General features: G+C 44.4%; 1 protein-coding gene across 3 annotated transcripts in view; it reads right to left on the bottom strand.

Moving 5' to 3' along the window:
- Nucleotides 1–1,348: 1,348 nt before the first annotated feature.
- The window catches only part of Tmem178a (transmembrane protein 178A), a 59,598-nt gene continuing 40,576 nt past the window's right edge, over nt 1,349–20,370 (bottom strand). The window contains exons 2-5 of one of the 3 annotated variants that reach the window (XR_015621974.1): nt 19,915–20,309; nt 17,125–17,238; nt 13,315–13,452; nt 1,349–2,330 (exon numbers count right to left, since the gene is read on the bottom strand). Coding sequence is in view for 2 of the 3 variants with exons in the window: in NM_001004282.1 (NP_001004282.1) it covers nt 2,089–2,330; nt 13,315–13,452; nt 17,125–17,238 (494 nt within the window). In the remaining variant the exon portion in view is untranslated. 3 annotated transcript variants of the gene reach the window in all.

The raw sequence follows: 20,370 nt of genomic DNA on the forward strand, positions 1-20,370 counted from the left end.
ACTCCCTGTTAGAGTCTGCTCAGGGTCATCTCCCTCTCAAAGTGGGGCAACCCCAATGTGCTGGAATAATAAAAACTCGTCTTGCTTTTGCATCGATCACTGCCTTTGTGAGTCTCATTCAAGGGGTCCTGGTAAAGGTCCAACTCAACCGTCCCAAAATATGACTCTGAACTTCTGATCCTCTGGCCTCTCCTCAAGTTCTGAGATTACAGTGACGTGCCACCATGCCCAATCTATGAAGTAAAAGAGATTGGACCCAGGGCTTTGACACGCTAGGCAAAGGCTCTACCAACTGAGGTATATCTTCAGCCACTAAGACAGGCTTTTAAAGAATGACATTTCTTCAGCGAAATTAAAATATAAAACAGTCTTATCAAGGATGTGGCATTTCTTCCCCTTATTTATAGAACCTTTTCACTCAGTGTCACAGGAAATAGGGGCTGGTCTTGAACAAGAAGGAGAAGCTCGGTGCCCATCCCTCCACCAGAAGATGAGAAAACACAGTGGGAAGATTTTTAAGTGGGAATAAAAATGAAGCAAATGTTCTCATTCTTGGTCCTCTGCTTCCCCGAAATAGAGCTGGTAGAGCTTTTGAGAGTAATGGATAAAGTAACATCTGGAAAGCTCCAAGTACAGCTCAGCTGGGGCTCAGGATCAGTGCTTAGTTGGTAGCTTAGGAAGTAAGTCGCATTCTGACCCAAATGGTGGTATTTTTGGGTCTTAGATGCATATCGGGATTTCTGGGTGTTGGTTTGGTTTGGTTAGGTTTGGTTTGGTTTGGTTTGGTTAATTCAAGCTATTGCTCACCCTTGGACCTTGAGTTAACTGTCCTGCTGGAGAACTTTTCAGGTGCTTCTGATGTGAAGTTGAAAAACACGTATGGCCAAGCAAGGCCCACATGTATCACTGAATGAACACCAGACAGGCAGCAAACGGGTAGGGACTTAAATATAATGAAATTTAAAACCTAATATTAGAAAGTTTTGAAAACAGGATCTTCTATCAATAGCAAACATACAATTGCTACAAAACGATAAATAGTAATGACCAGCTTAAACACATAAAGCAACTGGGCTTAGTGTAATTTGGGCAGGGTAGCTCATGCCTGCAATCCCAGCACTCAGGCCAGGCAGTAGGATCAGTCCAAGTTGAAGGCCCGCCTGAGTCAGACGGTGAGTTGGAGCTCATACCACATAGCAAGACCTGGCCTTGAAAAACCAAACCAACCAACCAAGCAAACAAAAATAATGATTGAAAACAAAACAGAGTCCACATAACAGAGTTCTCAGCTGGCCTATATCCAGGGAAGACTTGCTGACCCAGCTAGAAGACAGAAAACAGGCACAGCTAAATTAACAAGGGGGGCAGTCATTTAATGCAGAAATCCAGTTAACATAAAGAGACACAAGCCAAGGAACGGAGAAGACCTCAAAGGATGCTGCATAGTGTTACGGATCAGCTCTTACACAGTTGGTCTGTTATTCTTATGCATTTGAACTCCAGTACAAAGACAGAGAGGGGACTTCAATTCATTAAAAGTAATAATAAGGCAACAGAAGGAGAATCCTCTTGTGACAAGGAACATTCACAAGTAATGCATAAATATCAGGTGCTGACACAACAGGACGCCACCAGGACAAGTTCTGAAGATGCTGCATTAAAGTCCAACAAGCCTGGCACAGTGACAAGAAAATTATGCTCGTTTTTGTCATGAATCCTTTCACAAATAGAAACGACTCTCCTGTAATCGTTATATACAAACTTTCTGAAATAAGTGGAAATCGTACAAATTTTTCCACCGCCGCCCCTCTTCTCTGATGCCTACAAATGTCCTCCAGCCCGTTGCTCACTTCGCTCAACCAAAGCATAAATAGTCATTAAAGCACTTGAACCCACAGTTGTCTTATCCTTGGAAAGGTTGGGAAGTTCTGCAAGGTTTCCAGTCAGTCATCCGGAAAGGGCTGCAGGCAACAGGTTGGAATGTAAAAGACCTCTTTGTGCTTGGAACCCTGATGTGAACTCAGTACTGCTCCTAATGGAACTCAGACCCGCTCCGCTCTGTAGCTGGGCCTTCTTCGATGCAGGCAGTCATACCGTGGAGTCCCTGCCAGACTTTAGATGTGCAATCTTGGTCCGGCTAATAAACGGATAAGCGATGCAGAGACCTCCAGCTGCCACAATAAAGCCTAAACTGCACCAGGCGCAGAAGATAGACCAGCTGTAGCCATGTTCCACATCATGAGGCAGGCTGTAAATTAGCTTCGGGACCCGGTTCAAATCATAGGAGACGCTGGCAGCGTACGTGCAGAGTGAGATGGTGCAAAATATCCCTGGACACAGAGAGAACAGAGTGATCAGTCGGGCCTTTGCTGATTGACAACCAGGTAAATGCCAGACAAGCCTTTATAAAACCCACATCACTCCAAACCCAGGGACACCTGGAATTCTTTTACTTGAATGGATTCATTCAAGAAGCTGTGACAAAGAGCAGGAAAAATTTGGAGAACTTGAATCATTCGGATTTGTTTTGTCTAGTTTAACTATGCAAGTTTCAATTTAATTTTGCTTTTAGTTTTTAAAAACCGTTTAGTAAAAAATAATCTGGTCTTTGGTTCTGTGTGCATGTGTGTGTGTGTGTGTGTGTGTGTGTGTGTGTGTGTCTGTGTGTCTGTGTGTATGTCTGTGTGTGTGTCTGTGTGTATGTCTGTGTGTGTCTGTGTGTGTGTCTGTGTGTGTCTGTGTGTGTCTTTGTGTGTCTGTGTGTGTGTCTGTGTGTGTCTGTGTGTGTCTGTGTCTGTCTGTGTGTGTCTGTGTGTGTGTCTGTGTGTGTCTGTGTGTGTGTCTGTGTGTATCTGTGTGTGTGTCTGTGTATGTGTGTCTGTATGTGTGTCTGTGTGTGTGTGTGCGCGCACATGTATGAATGTCTATGTGCTGGCATAGATATGGGCAGGCATGCACAGAGACCAGAAGATGATCTCTGGTGTCATTTTAAGGTGCTCTCCCCTTTTCTTTTTGAGCCAGCATCTCTCAAAGCCCAGAGCTCAACCATTTCTCTGCCTCCTCAGTGCTGGGGATCAGACTCCAGTTCTCAAGAACACCAGCGCTCTACCAATGGTGCTGTCTCCCAGGCCATGTGTCTTTATTCCAGGCCACGTTGCTGTTGTTGTTGTTGTTGTTGTTGTTTGTTTGTTCGTTTGTTTTTCTGAGAACTGTTTCTTCTAGCCCAGGCTAGTCAGGAGGATGACCTTACACATCTGACCCTCCTGTCACCACTGCTGGAGTGCTGGGGTCGGAGGCCTGTACCACCTCGCCTGGTTCTAGAGAATGCTGGAGGCTGATCCAGGGCTTCCGGCACACCAGGCAAGCACCCTACCTTCAGAGTGACATCCTCACCCTTAACAACTCTGTTATTAACGATCTCTCAAATCTAACGTAAGACAGCTGTCATTTCCTTTGCTCTACACCAGGCCTACTTTTCATATAGTTGCAACCATTATGCAAATATATCATCGTTTCTTTTTCAGTGTATTTGTCATGTTGCCTGTAAAAATTAAATGAATTATTAGAAGCGACTATTTTTTGGAGGATCGACCTTCAGCAATTTTTTTTAAAAAATAAAATGAATACTTCCAAATACTATAAATTAAGTCTAGGAATTTGGGATTGGTGTAAATATCTTATTAAATGTACTGTTCACTTCAATCATGCAAATTGTAATTGATTTGGGTGGTAAGAAAATATATACCACATATACATATATATGTATATATATATATATATATCAAATTTTACCTTATTATATCAACATGTGTATAAATAATTTTCTTTCAATAACACTAACATCAGGATTGGGCAGACAAAACAAGTGTTCATTTGGTAAAGTTCTTGCTTTGCAAGCATGAAGGCCTTGGGTTGATACCAACATAAAAAGCCAAGCCTGTGGCACCTACTTATAATCACAGCCCTAAAAGAATAAAGATAGGCAGATAGATATCCTCCTGGCTTGCTCACTGGGCCAGGAAAGGGATACTGTCAAAACACAAAACACAAAGTTTGTCACCTGAGCTTGCCATCTGACTTCCAATATGTAGGTGTGCACGTGTGCTAGCACCTCATGTACACACACATACATACACACACACAACACCACACACACCACACATACCACATACACATACCAGACACAACACACACACACAAACACACACACACCACACCACACATACCACATACACATACCAGACACACACACCATACCATACATACCACATATACCACATACCAGACATACCACACACACACACACACACACACACTACACACGCTACAAGCACTGCACACACATAACACATGTTACACACATATACCAGATATACACATACCACAAGCACCACACACATACACACCACATTACCAGACACACACACATACCCTAAGCAACACACAGACATACACCACAAAATAAAAGAGCTTCTTAGTGCTCAAGGCATGATGGGAGGACACCCTTAGGGACAATTTATCGGGTGGGCATAGGATGAGAACAGGGTATTTGTTGAGTTCATGAAATAAAACACACGAATGAAAACAGACACAGGCATTCAATCGAGTGTCAGAATGTCTAAACCCCACAGAGTCCCTCGTCACTCTCTGGATTACCCCTGTGGATAAAGGAAGTGGCATCTGCCTGCTAGAAAATGGCTTTCATATCCCTTGGGGATACACGAGGCACAGACTTTAGAACTGAAAAGACAGAGGCAAAACGAAGCAAGAGCCCAACCCCTGTTTTAATCTGCAGCTTTGGAGATCAAAGCCACTGGTGGGGAAACACACAGAGCAGGCAGCAACTGGCAGGGTGAAGCTCACTCCAGTGCCACTTTACGAGCTCTAGACTCCGGCTTCATTCACATCGTGCCAGGGCGCACAACTTAAATTTTTTTCCCGTTGTGCACTTGGAAAATAAATACTCTCTTCTCTCTTTTTTTAAAGGTACCCTATCTGAGATAATGTACTATTTCCTACTCTTTATCTGGCTTTGTTTCCAATCTCTAAAATAAATGATTTTTGTTTTTCTGAACTGGATATGGTAATATCTATTGACTTCTTTCTGCTGCTTTTTTTATTCTTTTATCAAGACATAAACCATTTTTAAAGAATACTTCCTGGCTTTATCCAAGTCCTGTGACGAGCAAATGTTCTTACGTCTGTGCACATGGTTGCCCCTGAGGACGAAAGCCATGTCTGTGCACAGTAAGGCCCTAGAGGAATGCTAGAACAATAAGGCTGTCGGTGGGGGAATGATCTCTGGAGAACCATCATGTAGACCATCGTGGTGGAACGATGACCCAGGGAAAACAGCTTCATCTCACTCCCAGATGTCTGCATACAGCTGACTGCCTAAAAGCAAGCATTTTTACAAGCAGCTCAGGCTTCACGACCTCTGAAAGCTTCAGTTCAAACTGAGACTTCCCAGGCATCCTTTGATGTAAAACGCACAGGGCTGGGCTGCAAGAAACACTCCTTCTAGTCTTAGCTAGGTGTGATCCTGATATTTCCTGCCTTCCCTCGAGTCTCAGTGTAGTGTGGGGCTTGGTAACACAAGTCTATTATGGTGTCAAGTGCTTGTAATTCTGCTAATCCAAAATAAGACATGGAATAAGTTTATTTTCTAAGACATCTTGGTGAGTACAGTACTGTTAGGAAACTAAGCTCCAAAAAACAAAAAAACAAAAACAAAACAAAAACAAAAACACTAAAAAAAAAACCAAAAAAACAAACAAAAACAAATTTTTTTTTCTTTTGCAATGTGCCCTGAATGAGTGTTTTCCTCAGCCCTTGATGAGTGCAGACCTCAAGGACACTGTATGGAGTGTCTCTAACTGGATCTCTCCAAGATGCCAGGGTCTGAATCTCCCTAAAACTAAAATCTGTTCCTGGCACCCAGTCCAGTTTTGCTTGCTTTTAGTTTCCACCCTCACTCTTAGATCCAACTTGTACTGTGTTATGGTTTGTAGCTTAAATGCCCCATCAAAGGCCATGTGTCAGAGCTTTGTTTATCTGCATGGGAGTGTTAAGTATAAGAATAACAACTATATGTCAGTCGTGGGCCTGAGAAAAGAAGTTGACACATAATTATCCCACGAGCCAAAGAGTCAGGAGAAAAGGGAAGACACCAGTGGGGGAGCAGGAGGGGAATTAACATTAGCTTCTTTCCCCAGATCTCAAATCACAGCACCCATGTTAACTACAGTAATGGGGTAGCCGGCTGGAGTAAGGCAGCTGGTTACTCAGCTCCTTTCTGGAGCTGACCACTGGTTATTACATGTAACAGTGAGCACAACTGGAAGACAGAGGCCCCTTTAGCAGATGGGGACTGGTAGAAGGAAATTAGGCCACAGACGTGTACTCTTGAGGGGGTTGTTGGAACTCCATGTGCTCATTCTGTCTGTGGAACGGGTCCAAGAGGACATGAACTTAAAACTCTGAAACCATGAACCCAAGGACAAAACAAAACAAGTCATGGTTTGAATATGCTTGACCCAGGGAGTGGCACTACCAGAAGATGTAGCCTTGTTGGAGTAGGTGTGGCCTTGTTGGAGTAGGTGGATGTGGGCTTTAAGACCCTCATCCTAGCTGCCTGGAAGCCAGTCTTCTCCTAGCTGCCTTCAAATAAAGATGTAGAACTCTCAGTTCCTCCTGCACCATGTCTGCCTGGATGCCGTCATGCTCCCACCTTGATGATGATGAACTGAACCTCTGAACCTATAAGCCAGCCCCAAGTAAATGTCGTCCTAACAAGAATCGCCTTGGTCATGCTGTCTGTTCACAGCAGTAAAACCCCCATGAAGACAAAAACAAAACTTCTTCTTCAAGTGATTTTGTCATACTTAGAAATACTTTCCCAAGTATTTTGCCACCCTTACAGAATGCTAACACGCTTTGCAAATTGAATTGTCCCTTTCTCTTGTTTTCTCTCCCTTGCTTGTATTAATCTTATCATGAAATACTATATGCATTTCCCAGCCACTCAGGTCCTTTCCAGAAGAGGTACTCCTCAAACTGATCCTCTGGTGACGTGGCGTAAGGGAAAGCAGGCCACCTGGCCCACCCATGTGCCCCCTGTTTGCCCTTCTTTCTTCTCACAAGCCCTCCTAAGAGGTGCTGCCACCCAGTTGTACCTTCCCTGCTTCTAAAAGCTCCTCTGAGTTGTTCTGGGTGAGAAGAAAACAAAAGAGAGATGAACAAGAAGCGATGTTCCATCCGCCCAGACCCTCGCATCCGTGAGGAAGCCCGCAAATGCCTAGCGGCTACAGCTGTTCTCGGCACGATGGAGAAAGAACACAAACATTTACCACAAAATATTGTAAAAAGAAGTTTGTCCCACTCAAGATACTAATAAAAAAATCCCCCTGGATACAGTGGTGCACACTTTTAATCCCAGCACTTGGGAGGCAATGGGATGCCCCCATGCCTCTATGAGTTTGAGACCAGCTTTGTGCAGATACATATGAGTTCCAGGACACACAGTTTGTCTTGGAACAAACAAACAAACAAAATCCTAACTTTGATCACTCTGGGACAAAATTTATTTATGTAATAAAGGCATGCCGTCATGTCAGATGCACAGTTTAGATCAGTTTTGATATAATGATCTCTGTTTAGGTCCCATACACATCTTAAAGTGTTCATGTGCATGAGGTAGATAAAGGTACTGGAACCATGTACTACAGACAGGGAGACTGAAAAAACAAAGATATTTTCATAGAGGCTGTGAATCTAAGCTCAAGGCAACAACATGATGGTTTGCCTCTGAACCCACCTTGCCTTGGACTTAGCTGCCTTCTCCTCGTGTCTTTACACATAACTCTTCAAACCCCCCTACTCGGTGGCCAACACTATCCGTACTGGCTTAAGACACAACATATTGCCCTAATTTACTGTGAGTTTCTCTTTAAAAACCCTGTTTCCTGGTTAAGTCACACTTTGAGATCCTGGGGACTGGGGACTCAACATAGGAGTTGTGGGGAAGAAAACTTATTATCCCTTAGCATTGTGTGTGTCTGAGCTGCTAACTGAATGGAGTATATTCTATTATTTTACAGGTCTTAGCAGACCCGTTCTGTCTTAATACGGTTATATTACCACTTATTTCTTATCTTTTATGCCCTGGACCTAGTTCTGGTTAGATAAGAGGTAGTTCCATATGTTCTTCTTGATCAGGAGTCCAAAGTGTTCCGTCCACTTCCCAACATGCATTGTAAGCAGACATAGTATATACTTCCTGGATTATCTGTAATTTTGACATATTGGCTAATAGACGTAAGCTCATCGAGTCAAGAAAGCCTGCTAAACAAAACTGAAGACTACAGCAGATTGATTAATATCCTCTTAAGAAGTAATCTGTGGGGGCTGGAGTGATGGCTCAGTGGTTAGAGACCTTGTTGCTCTTGGAGAACCAGGGTTTGATTCCCAGCACCCATACTGTGGCTCTGTAACTCCAGGTCCAGGGGATCCAGCGCCCTCTTCTGGCCTCCATGGAAACTGCATGTACATACTAGGCAAATACATATGCAGGCAAAACTACTCAGACACAGGAAAATAAAAATAAATCTTCCTTTTAAATTTCTTTTTAGAAAGTAGTTTATTCCAAATTGTCCCATGAAGGACTTAATGGGCACCACAAGTTACTTCAGGCGATACTGGCTTGAGACCTACTTCACACAAGGTATAAAGTGGGCTATGCAGCTATTCTTGCTTTCAGAAAGTTCAAAAGTTACAGGCTATCTTGAGGACCCATAGGGAGAGCGGTTAGTTTTCCAGTCGTCCCTCCTTCCTTCCCTTCCTCCAGCTTCTCCACCAACAAGCTCACACTTCCAGCCTAGCTGGTTGGTGGACCCAGGAGAGAGAGGTTCTCCTATCCTGAGCTCGCTCCTGGCAATTGCTGGGAGTTATCTTCAAAGAAGGAATAATTACTGGTTTCCTGACAACCCCTGCCTGTGGAGACTTCCCTTATACAATATTCTTTTTTTTTTCTTTTCTTTTTTTTTCTTTTGGAGCTGGGGACCGAACCCAGGGCCTTGCGCTTGCTAGGCAAACGCTCTACCACTGAGCTAAATCCCCAACCCCTATATAATATTCTTAATTAGAGCTCACCAATGACATCACACAAGAGCAGGACTGGAGGGGATGTGTTTAGGGTCAGGACAGCAAATAAGTGCATGCCACCATCCCAGATCATCAACCTGATTTCCTCCCTAAAACCTCTGAGGTGCTTGCGCATGGCCAGATCAGAAGACGTAATTAGGGTAACGGAGGCCCATTCTTTTCTGACCTCCCTCCTTTGATGTGCTTAAAAGGCCAAGAAGCAAAAGCTGCTTCCTTCTGCTTAGGTTGCATGATAAATATCCAACTACAACACCCAGAGGCATAAGCATCGATTTTCTTTTCCCTGGGCCTTTCACAGATAGCTTGCCCATCATTCTGGCCTTCTCGCTCTTTCAGCAAAACGGACTTGCTCCTTTTCACGTAGATTACTCAAAAAGCCTCGCCTCCCCCATCTTAACTTAATGGTGTGGCGGGCCTACTAGAGACTGAAAAAAACGTATAAAAAATAAGTAAACGAACACGGTGGAAAGGTACACAGTCTGCAATTTGCAGTATCGCATCCGTTGCCTTGAGAGGCAAAGTGTTCCCCTCCCTGAGGTAAGGTTATTACCGTCCTCACTGATCCCGTCTAGCGTGGTTATTCCTGCATTTTGTTGCAGAAATGTTAATGCATTTTATTTCGCAACAATGCCCCAAACCTTGCCAACCTGCTGGATAAAACAGAATACGTATGCCATATTCTCTTTCTAAAATAAAATATTTAAGTCTTGAATTCCAAAACACACTCAGTCTCCAGGGTTTTAGATAATGTATTAAGGGCCCGTGGTTTAGAATTGCGGTTGACGGGTGGCCTAGATCATTCTAGACATATCTCAGCAGGCTCCCTTTATTTAGATGCGTTGAAGCAAAGGAAGGGTTGGGCCAGGGTGGGCGCTAACCGCCCCTGATGCTTTGAGGGGGCTGCCTGGACTCTCTCGTCCTCTGCTGACAGCATGGGAGGGTCACAGGCTAAGTGAACTCTCCCAGAAGGCTTCAGCCTATGAAGAACAATGGATGCAGTTGGTAGTGAGACCTGCACCAAGAGAGGAGAATTGAATACAAACTTTATTCTTTTTTTTTTTTTTTGAGATTTCTGGTGTATTAAAAACTAGTTAAGAGCCAGGGAGAGGTTTCAACAGATAAAGGCACTTACAAAGCTTGAGTTTAATCCTGGGAAGCCACATGGTGGAAGGAAAAAACTGAATCCCACAACTTGTCCTCTGACCACACACACACACACACAGACAGACACACACACAGACAGACACACACACAGACAGACACACACACAGACAGACACACACACAGACAGACAGACACACACACACACAAATACACGAACACACACACAGAGCAATACAAGATAGATTAAAATTCTATAACAAATAAAATTATATTAAAACTGATAATATTGAATGAATTAGTCCTTTAATGGTAACAATTGCAGCTATGTTACTATGGTGATCTAATAGAGTGTTTAATTTATGGTCTTTTGCATGTATCTATGTGTATGTGCATGAATGTAGAGTGTGCACGTATACGTAGATGTCTCAGGACAACCCTGGTGTCATCCTCAGGAACTCTGCTAATCTACATTTTGAGACCAGAGCTCGTACTGGCCTGGAGCTCACCAAATAGCTATGACTGGCTGACTAGCAATCCCTAGAAAGCCTCTACCTCCCCACCACTGACATTAGAAGCACACAACAAGCACTACACCCAGAATTCTATTTTTATGTGAGTTCTGGGAATTAATCTGAGGCCCTTACACTTTGGAACAACCACTTTACTGGGTCAGTGATGTCCCCGGTCCAAATGCTTCATTTAATGTGGACAGAGTATTCACGCTGTGGTGGAAATGCTACAAACACTCCAGCAAAGGGTAGGAGCTGGAAAGGCGAGTCTCGCTGACTCCGTCCTTCATGTATGCCACTGTGCTTGCCTGTGTAATCTCAGAGCATGTGTTACCATGGGTCTAACATGAAGCCAAGGCCTTGGAGGCTGCCTACCCCAGGTCCTTCTCCAGGAACCATCGAAAGGCTGTGGAGTGGGGTCTAGGTATATGGTGTTACAGCCCAGTTCTCAGATACAAACTGATAGAAGTGGTTGTTTCACCTGTAGGTCATCAAGGCTGGCCCATGTGCTGCATGGCAGAAGGAGGAAGCCTGTGTTCTACACTTTCTGCTTTAACATCTCAACTGTCACATCACTAGGGCTCTCCGTTGAAAGGCTGGCTAATCAGTTCGGGCAGAGAATGGAGACGCCAGCATATTAGAAGGGGCTAAGTTTAGTATCCAAAGTCTGTGGGAGGGCTGCTGTCTAGAGCCACTGAAGACAGCCTGCTTAATTAAAATCAATGCCTTTAACCCTTCGGAGTTCTCACTGCCTGCCATTGCCTGAGGAGGTGCTCCAGCAAAGTTATCTCCTGTCTACGTCCAGCTAATGACCTCCTCCTACTCCTGTAGAATTTACAGAACTAACCACGATCTCAGTGTTCTGGGAGGCATGTAAAGGCATTGTTTCCAGTAACAAAACCCAAAGGAAACCTCCCTACATTCCACTTCAAGTGACAGGCGAACTGAGCACCCTGAAAACTGTCGGCCCTTCTGTGTCACTGACAGACACCCGACTTACGCCTTCCCTTCTGCAAAATTCACCTCCTCTGCCTAGGCAGAACTGGTGGAGCCGGATTTGTGTGGCCTCGTGATGTATTTGAACTAGAACAACTGTTTCCTACTCTGAACATCCTTGAGTATTCATGCGTCCGTCCCCTGTAGTAAAAGGAGGCCTTAAAAAAGAAAGTCCTTCTGTGGCTTTTGGCGTGGGGCCTCTGCAGAGTTTGGGGGAAGCAGCCAGGCATGACAGTGTACACAGGGAGACCCCAGCACTCAGGATGCAGAGGCAGGAAAAGCTCTAAGTTGGAAGCCAGCCTGGATTACTTAGACGTTACAGGTTATCCAGAGCCACATAGCAAGATCTTATCTTACAAAAACAAATAATGGCAAAACTAAAGCTGTCGGGGGAGAAGCCTACACATCTTTGACGTACATTGGGCTAGTACCCAAAATCTTGCAGTATAACTGACAAAGGGGAGGGGCAAAGGGAGAACTTTTTACTGATTGTGAAGCCCCAGGACTCTTTGGGCCGGAATGGCCATCTGGGGTAGTGTTGGCTCTTCTGGGACTAGTACTTTGGGAAACTTAATTTGGCATTCCCTCATTATCCACTCCTTAACTTCTTGTGGAGGCTGAAGAGGAGGCCATTTCTTCTCTGCAGCCTCCTTTGCCTAGCCATTGACCCAACTCCCAACTCCTTTATAGACCAAAATACCCTTTACTTGTTAAACCAACTTGTTTACTTGCTAGCCACGTTTCCACACCCCTCTTGTTTTAAATAAAGTTATCCTTCCATTAAATCTTCTAGTGGTTTCCACCACTTATATTTTACATTCATGCTCCTCTCTCTTCTCTTCATTAAGAGATCTCTAAAGATTTGGTCCTGACCATGGCTCCCACTCTGGGCATGCCTTCCCGTCTCCTACCTCTCTTCCTCCTCAGAACACACTTGCCTGACTCCTGCTCGGGGTTCTGAGCTGGTGGCGTCTCCAGCTCACAGTTCTCTCCCAACTTCTGGCTGCTTCTCATGATTCAACTCGGAAACTGTTGCCTCAGCATCTCCCAACCAGACTGTACCCTGCTCGTCTTCCCAGTTTGTATTGCTATCACAAATCACTTCTTATGTCTCTCCACAATAAAAATGGGGCAGGGACATTGTCCGCTCTCTTCTCTATGTCTCTAAGACCAAGATCAGCCCCTGACAAAGGAAATCCACCAACAGTAATGCCAAGGACACCATCCCTGGTACATAGAGTATGAGGGGACTTTCAGCTACTGACCTTTCTCTCCAAGACATAGCGTTAAGCAATAAGGCAGAAAATGCTAGCATTGACTCAATTGAGAATGGATGCAGGACACTTTCCTCTGACCTACTAATGCTGCTGTGGGAAAGTTGGGCAATGCACTTTGTCCACTGTTCCCTTTAAATTCCTTATTTTCTCTCAGAGATGAATGAGCTTCTGCTCGCTTCCTTCCCACCACTGAAACCAACATTACTAGTGATAGGACCAAGCCGAATTCTGTGCCACAGAGCGGAAGCTGACGGTGTACAGTCTACCTGTCATGAGGAATAGGAGTCCAGCCACGTGCTGGGTCAGGCTTTCCTCCCAGAAGAAGCTGACCGTGGCCACGATGCAGCCACACAGCAGGACAGCCACCGCCATGCCCAGGAATCCAGCTGTTATTCTTCTTAGATCTAATCTCAAAACAGAAACAGACTGTCAAAATCGGAGGCGGGGCAGAAAAGCAATTGAAAATTACAGGACCAAGAATTTCACATGCACTGTGAGAAGAGGCTACCCAGGCAGGCACGGGGACTTCAGGGTGAAGGGTTTAGGGACTTCTGCTCCCATGTATCTGTGGGTACATTAGCTGTGGGTATCTAGGATGAGTAACCTTTGCCACTGTACCCCTCTACGTCTGTGGAGAAGTTGGTTACACCCACAGAATAGATGAGGGGACAACCCCAGACAAAACGTGAGTAACAAACATCACACACAGTAAGTAAATTGGGCGAGGAAGATTCGAGAAACACATCCTCAGCCTTCAAAGAGCAGCCGGGATGGAGGTCAGCGTACCACAGTGGCTGTCATTAACCTGGCTTCTCCTCTTTGGAGGAAAGAGCCCAGAAGGCGAGCTTCTACGAAAAACAGGTTTTTGTCTGAGCATCTCGGATGCCAATTAGCGTTGTTTTCTTCATTTCTAGCTACTCCTGTCTGTTCTCGAGAAGTATTTAAGAAAAAAAAGTGAGCAAGCACAGCCACCACGGAGAAGGAAGCGGCCTGAAGTGCATGATCAAGGCGGCTAGCTGCTCATAAACACACTCTCACCCCTCAAGTGCAAGCCTCACGGTGGAGAGCTTATTTACCGATGGAAGACGAAGGAGCTACGCCCATGGGACAAGTCTTCACCATGGGCATAACTGACAGCATCTGTCTCGGCTGCTCCCAAGCCATGAGACACAACCCCTTCTGGGGTCAAACGACCCTTTCACAGGGGTCACATAGCAGATGTCCTGCATGTCATACAGTTACTGAACGATTCATAACAGTAGCAAAATTACAATTTGTGAAGCAGCCATGAGAATAATTTTATGGTTGGGGTCAGCACATGAGGGACTGTAAGAAAGGGTCGCAGCGTTAAGACGGTTGAGACCCACTGATCTATACGGAAAGGTATCTCCCCCTTACAGCACTTCGGCAACTCAGGTTGGCCATCTTCTGGTTATTTTACGTTTTCGCTGTTTCTATCTGTCCTTCCTGCTTTTGCTTGTGCCTTTGTTTGGAACAACACATTCTTCTTAAAACAAGACACACACACCTCCACACACACCTGCGGCTCCTGAGGTCAGGCAACAAGTCTGAGCAAAGTGCACAAGCTCAGCAGACTGCAGGACTTGGAGGATGGGCTTCCCCACTGCTGTGGAATACCTAGGGGCACTACGTGGAGGGAAGACAGGCTACAGTAGCTTCCAATATTGGCCATAGCATCTTATCCATAAACAGCTTGCCCCATCCCTGTTTTTCTGGGGAGCAGGGGTGGGGGGTGATTGTTTATCTGTTTTTCAAGGCAGGGTTTCTGTGTAGCCTTGGCTGTCCTGAAACTCTCTCTGTATGAACAAACTGGCCTCGAACTCACAGATTTCTGCCTCCTGAGTGCTGGGATCAAAGGAGCAGGCCACCACCCAGCTTCCTTTCCCTGCTGCTTAGAAGGGAATTCTCATTTCTAGCTCAGAGCTTTTAAATTCTATTTATCTTACACTAAATGCCCCTCCCAGAATAGAGAATATATATCACAAAATAAGGGGTTATGGATAGTAACAATTTAAATATGCTGAATTATTATTGGTACAAGGGTATAAATAGTTTGGCATGGCCACATATGAGGAGAGGGACTAATAATGGCTCAGTCATTCCCTGTGACATCCTTGCCCTGTGATTCAGAAGTTGTTTTCCGTGACTACTACAAAGCACAAAGGTCAGACATAACCCCACAGGAGCCTGGCATCAGTTCCAGACATGGTGTCTTACTGGTAAATTGGTACAGGTCGCCAAGGGCGGCTCTCTTAGAAACAGGCATGCGAGCGTCAAAGGCACGTTTCTTTTAGAAACTCCCCGACAAGGATCATGCTCAAATCATTGCCTTGCTGAGTAAAGAGGCCCAGACTTGTCGAGTTAAAGAAATGAGGTTCTTTGCAAGGCCCTGCGATTTTTCCATTTGACCAAAGTCAATAATAATGAGACTGGTCTTCATAGACACTCAAGAGAAAGAACTCCAAACGTGCTCATAAGGCGCTAAGAAGGAATCCCACTCCATAAGGCTCAGTGGGGTCTACTGAGAAGTGCTTCTTCACGTTTGCAAGCAAGAAAGAACTCGGAAGAAGTTTTCAGAAAATAAAACACATTTTATCCCTTTGATGACTTTTCTTTATCTTCCTTTTATCTTTTCATTTCCTTTCTTTCTTTCTCTCTTTCTTTCTTTCTTTCTTTCTTTCTTTCTTTCTTTCTTCCTTCCTTCCTTCCTTTCTTTTTTCTTTTTGAAACAGGGTTTCTCTCTAGCCTTGGTTGTCTAGGAGTTCATGCTGCAGACCAGGCTTGCCTCAAACTTGAAGAGAGATATCCTTCTGCCTCTGCTGGGATGAAAGAAGTGCACCATCACCATCTGGCGTTTATCCAATGACTAGTAGTCATTAATATTTATATGAGGCACCACCTTGATGATGTATGAGCCTCCATGTTCGTAGTGAGAATCGAGACAGAGCCCTTCACTCTATGTGGCGACTGAGTCAAAGAACATGACAGTATCCACAGTGGTTTTCTCCACCAAGAAAACATGACCACAGCACTCTTGACTGATTACTGGAAAAGATGGCAGTGTTGACTTCTGACTCTGGGACGAGCTGGAAAAAACACAGTGTCTTGTTTTGCTATCACGTGCCACTCCCACGAATCAAGGATTTGATTCAGCTTGAATCAAGGATTTCCAGGTATATACCCACCCTTTTTAGTTTTGAACCGCACAATTTTATCTAGACCTTCACATTTCCTTGATAGTGAAAAAGAGCAGTTCGTTCCATGAAGATGCCGAGGTAAGAGCTTTCTCTCTGAGAAAGCTATGGCGTAGTTTCATAAAGATATCTCAGCAAAAATGCAATGATCTGAGCTAAACACGGTAGCTAAAATAAATATATAAGAAAAGCCAAAGGGTTGGGGATTTAGCTCAGTGGTAGAGCGCTTGCCTAGCAAGCGCAAGGCCCTGGGTTCGGTCCCCAGCTCCGGAAAAAAAAAGAAAAAAAAGAAGAAAAGCCAAAATGAGGGCAATTGAGGAATAGTGTTTGGGTCAAGTTTGTATACCTGCTATGTTGGTTTTTAAAAAGAGATTGAGATGGGGTAAAAAGAGGAGATGGCTGGGTGGTTAAAGTAAAAATACTGCTTTTGATCGTCTGAACTTGGTTCCCAGCACCCAGGCTGGGTGGCTCACCGCCACCTATAACTCCTGCTTCAGGGACATCTAGTGGTACCTCTAAGGGCACCTAAATGCCATTGAATAGATCCCCTCACAACACACATAATTAAAACTAAAACTTTAAAGACAAGACAAAACAAACAAACAAACAAACAAACGCATTGCTACTTGGGTAAACAGCCACACGGCCCAGTCACGTATTTCACATCTGTTTTGTTTCCCTCACACTTGAATTGTAAACACGCAGTATTCACAGAACAGCAAATAGATGCCCGGGTGTCTGACCCAGTTCAGTTGGGCCCAGAGGGAACCTAAGATAAGCAGTTTTCTATCCGAACGTGGTGGGGAATCTTGGTTTGTTTTTTTTTTTTGCCTTGTCTAATTCTTTCCCAGGAATACTTACGAAGCAGGTGCCATTCATCTTGCTGGATTATCTTGGTTAAATTGAAAGGAATGTTCCGTAAGCGGATTGGCTGAGAGAAGTGGTACTTGACCGCAGTGCATCGCTGTGCAATACCTTGAAAGAAAGAAGAAATGCGATTGACCAGCCTGTTTGGCTGTAATAGAATTCTGGAGCCCAAGGCAGAATAATTTATCCTAAACCAGGTTGAATGGGGAATGGGGCAGGGAATCTCCTGATTACGGCCACTAACAGAGGCGGGGACCAAAACCTTGAAATAGGGTTTTAAAGTCACGTTCCATTTTTAAATGCATTTTTATGAGTGTGTATACGCACATATATATTATCTCTAAATGCTTTTCAACACCGAGTTCGTATGACTTAAACACAAAGCTATTAAGGGAGGAGAATGTGCTCAAATTTACAAATGGTTGAAGAAAACCGGCCCAGAATTCTAAATTAACCCTTGAAAGCCCAGTTTGAATTTAATCTAGTCAATCTCTCAATTAAGTTTTTCCCAAAAGTTCCTTAGCATGTATGTGTTATTTGGAAACCAGAAGACATTGTTTCTTAATCAGCTTCTACATGGTGGTTTAGGAAGTGATTACAATCGACAAACAAGAGTCTGCTTAGTCTTCCAGAGGCTGTGTCAGCCTTAATATTACTGACTTGAACTATGAGTCTTGAGAAAGTCATTCGATGTGACGGAAAAGGATGACGGAAAAGGAATTCTTCCCCTCAGCTGGTGGCATAGCCAGTCCTATATTTGATACCACCATGTGTAGTCATGGGGTCGTGTGCGCCCCTCATCGTCATCTTCCCAACCCAGTGCTTTCACTGACTGGTGTCTGTCTGTTCTTCCCTTCCGGCCTTCTGAATCCTACGAACAGCATCTGTCTTCTCTTAAAACTCAGCAACAAACAAAACCTACTTCTCTGTGTCAGTCATCTTGGCCAGTTGTTTGGATAAATGCATCTCATTAAACTAACCTTAAAAACTGTGTGTGTGTGAGTATGTGTCTGTGTGTATGTGTATGTGTGTGTATGTGTGTGTGTCTGTGTCTGTGTGTGAGTGTGTGTGTGTATGTGTGTGTATTTGTGTGTGTATGTGTGTGTATGTGTGTATGTGTGTGTATGTGTATGTGTGTGTGAGTGTGTGTCTGTGTGTGAGTGTGTGTATGTGTGTGTATTTGTGTGTGTATGTGTGTATGTATGTGTATGTGTGAGTGTGTGTGTATGTGTGTATATGTGTGTGTATGTGTGTGTGTGTGTGTGTGTGTGTGTGTGTGTGTGTGTGTTTAACTGCAGCAGCTGTTAACTAGAGAATCCTCACAGATGCCAATTAATTTCCAGTGGGTAGACAGACTTCCAAGAAGTAAAAAGCCAAAGTGAATTAAAAAAAAACGTAAATTAAAAGGAGATTAATCTTACAGAAATAAATACTGGGCAAACCTGCCAAACACTAATATTAAGTTAGACAGAAAAATCATTGTAGGAAGACACAAACCCAAAGGCTAACTGAAGGCAATAGGTGAGCTAATCTGACTGTATCCATAACAAGGAAAGGGATGGAGTTAGTGATTAGCTTAGTGAGGCCTGCGAGCTAAAGGCCAAGACTTGGCCAGGGAGTTTTACCAAATGTTTGAATAAGAACCAGCGCTCCTCAGACTCTTCAAACACCAAACAGAAGTGGAGGCAATGCCTCCCAACTGGATCTGAAATCAAGACATCACAAGAAAGAAAACTGTGCAGTATCCTGTGTTTGTGTGTTTGCATACATGTGAGTGCACATGTCTGTACATGTATGTAATACCAGGAGAGCGTTGGGTGTCATTCCTCAGATGCTCTTTGCCCTTTTGCCTAGCCTGCCTGCCTGCCTGCCTGCCTTCCTTCCTTCCTCCCTCCCTCCCTCCCTCCCTCCCTTCCTTCCTTCCTTCCTTCCTTCCTTCCTTCCTTCCTTCTTTTTTTCTCTCAGACAGGACCCCTCACTGGCCTGGAACTCACTAATAGACTAACCAGCCATCAACTCTTCAGGGATGAACCTGTTCCCAGATTCCAAATACTGGGAGCACAGCGTTCACCATCCCACCCAGCCCTGCTGTCAATCTTTTCCCCCCCTTTTAAACAAACAAACAAAAAACATGAGTTCTGCAGATCAAAATTGTGTCCTCTTACACAACACCAGGAAAATATGCTACATTCTTTGATATTTTTCTATGCAAAAAATCCTTCTCAATATTAGCGATCTGAACTTGGCCACGTTTTAAAAGGCCATGCATCACGACCGGATGAGGTGTATCTCGGGAATACAAATCGGTTCACTATACAAAGTTCCATTTATGCAGCATACCATATATGGACCAGAAGACAGAGATGATCTGAGTATCCCAAACACACAGAAAAAGCATCTAAGAAAACTGCCCTGAGAGTGGGGTAAATAAACGCCTCAGAAGGTCAAGGGCCCATCAGCATGGTGACTGGTATTCAGATCCTCAACAACTACATAAATATTGGTTGGGAGTGGGCAGTCCACTCTGCTTTCCCGGTCCTGGGGAAGAGAAAGAGAGGGTCCCCAGAGCAAGGTGATAGCTGAACTACCAGAATAGGCACGCTATGGGTTCAAGTAAGGCACTCTGCCTCAGTATCTCAGGTGCAGAGTGATATATGTCGATGCCCAACATTAAGCTCTGGTTTCTACACGCATCCACATACACTTGTACCTCCACAAGGGGAGACACACACATATCACACATCACATACATACACATACGAAAAGAATCCAATTGGCACTCACAAGCAACCCCTGGTATGATTATTTCCACTAAACAGAAAAAGTCTGACGTTCAGAGGGTAAGTAATTAGCCAAGGCCACAGTCCAGCGAGGTGAGCAAGTCTTATTGTGTCCGCTGTTAGACGAACTGAATTCTTTAACTTTTAGAAACTCGTGCAAACTCTACAGATTTCTACAGTTGTTATTCTAAAATAATATGGTCAATTCGATATCAAAGTTGAGTTTTCCAATTTAGTACCAACGTGAGCTGTTGGGAAACGGTGGAGGCTTGTGTCCGTGTATTTTCCACGCCGGTCTATACGTGTTGTTTGGAGATTAGACCAGCTCCGTGGCTGACTCCATGGCTTCCCCACCTGCACCTCTTAGAAGCTGCTTCCTGCTGGTGATGAAGTGCAGAACTGGAGAAACAAAGCAAGTTTTCTCAGACTCAGAGGGGTTCGCCTGAGAACGACCTCTGCA

The sequence above is a fragment of the Rattus norvegicus genome, chromosome 6, assembly GCF_021556685.1.
Source record: "Rattus norvegicus strain SHRSP/BbbUtx chromosome 6, alternate assembly SHRSP_T2T, whole genome shotgun sequence".
NCBI classification, from domain to species: Eukaryota; Metazoa; Chordata; class Mammalia; order Rodentia; family Muridae; genus Rattus; species Rattus norvegicus.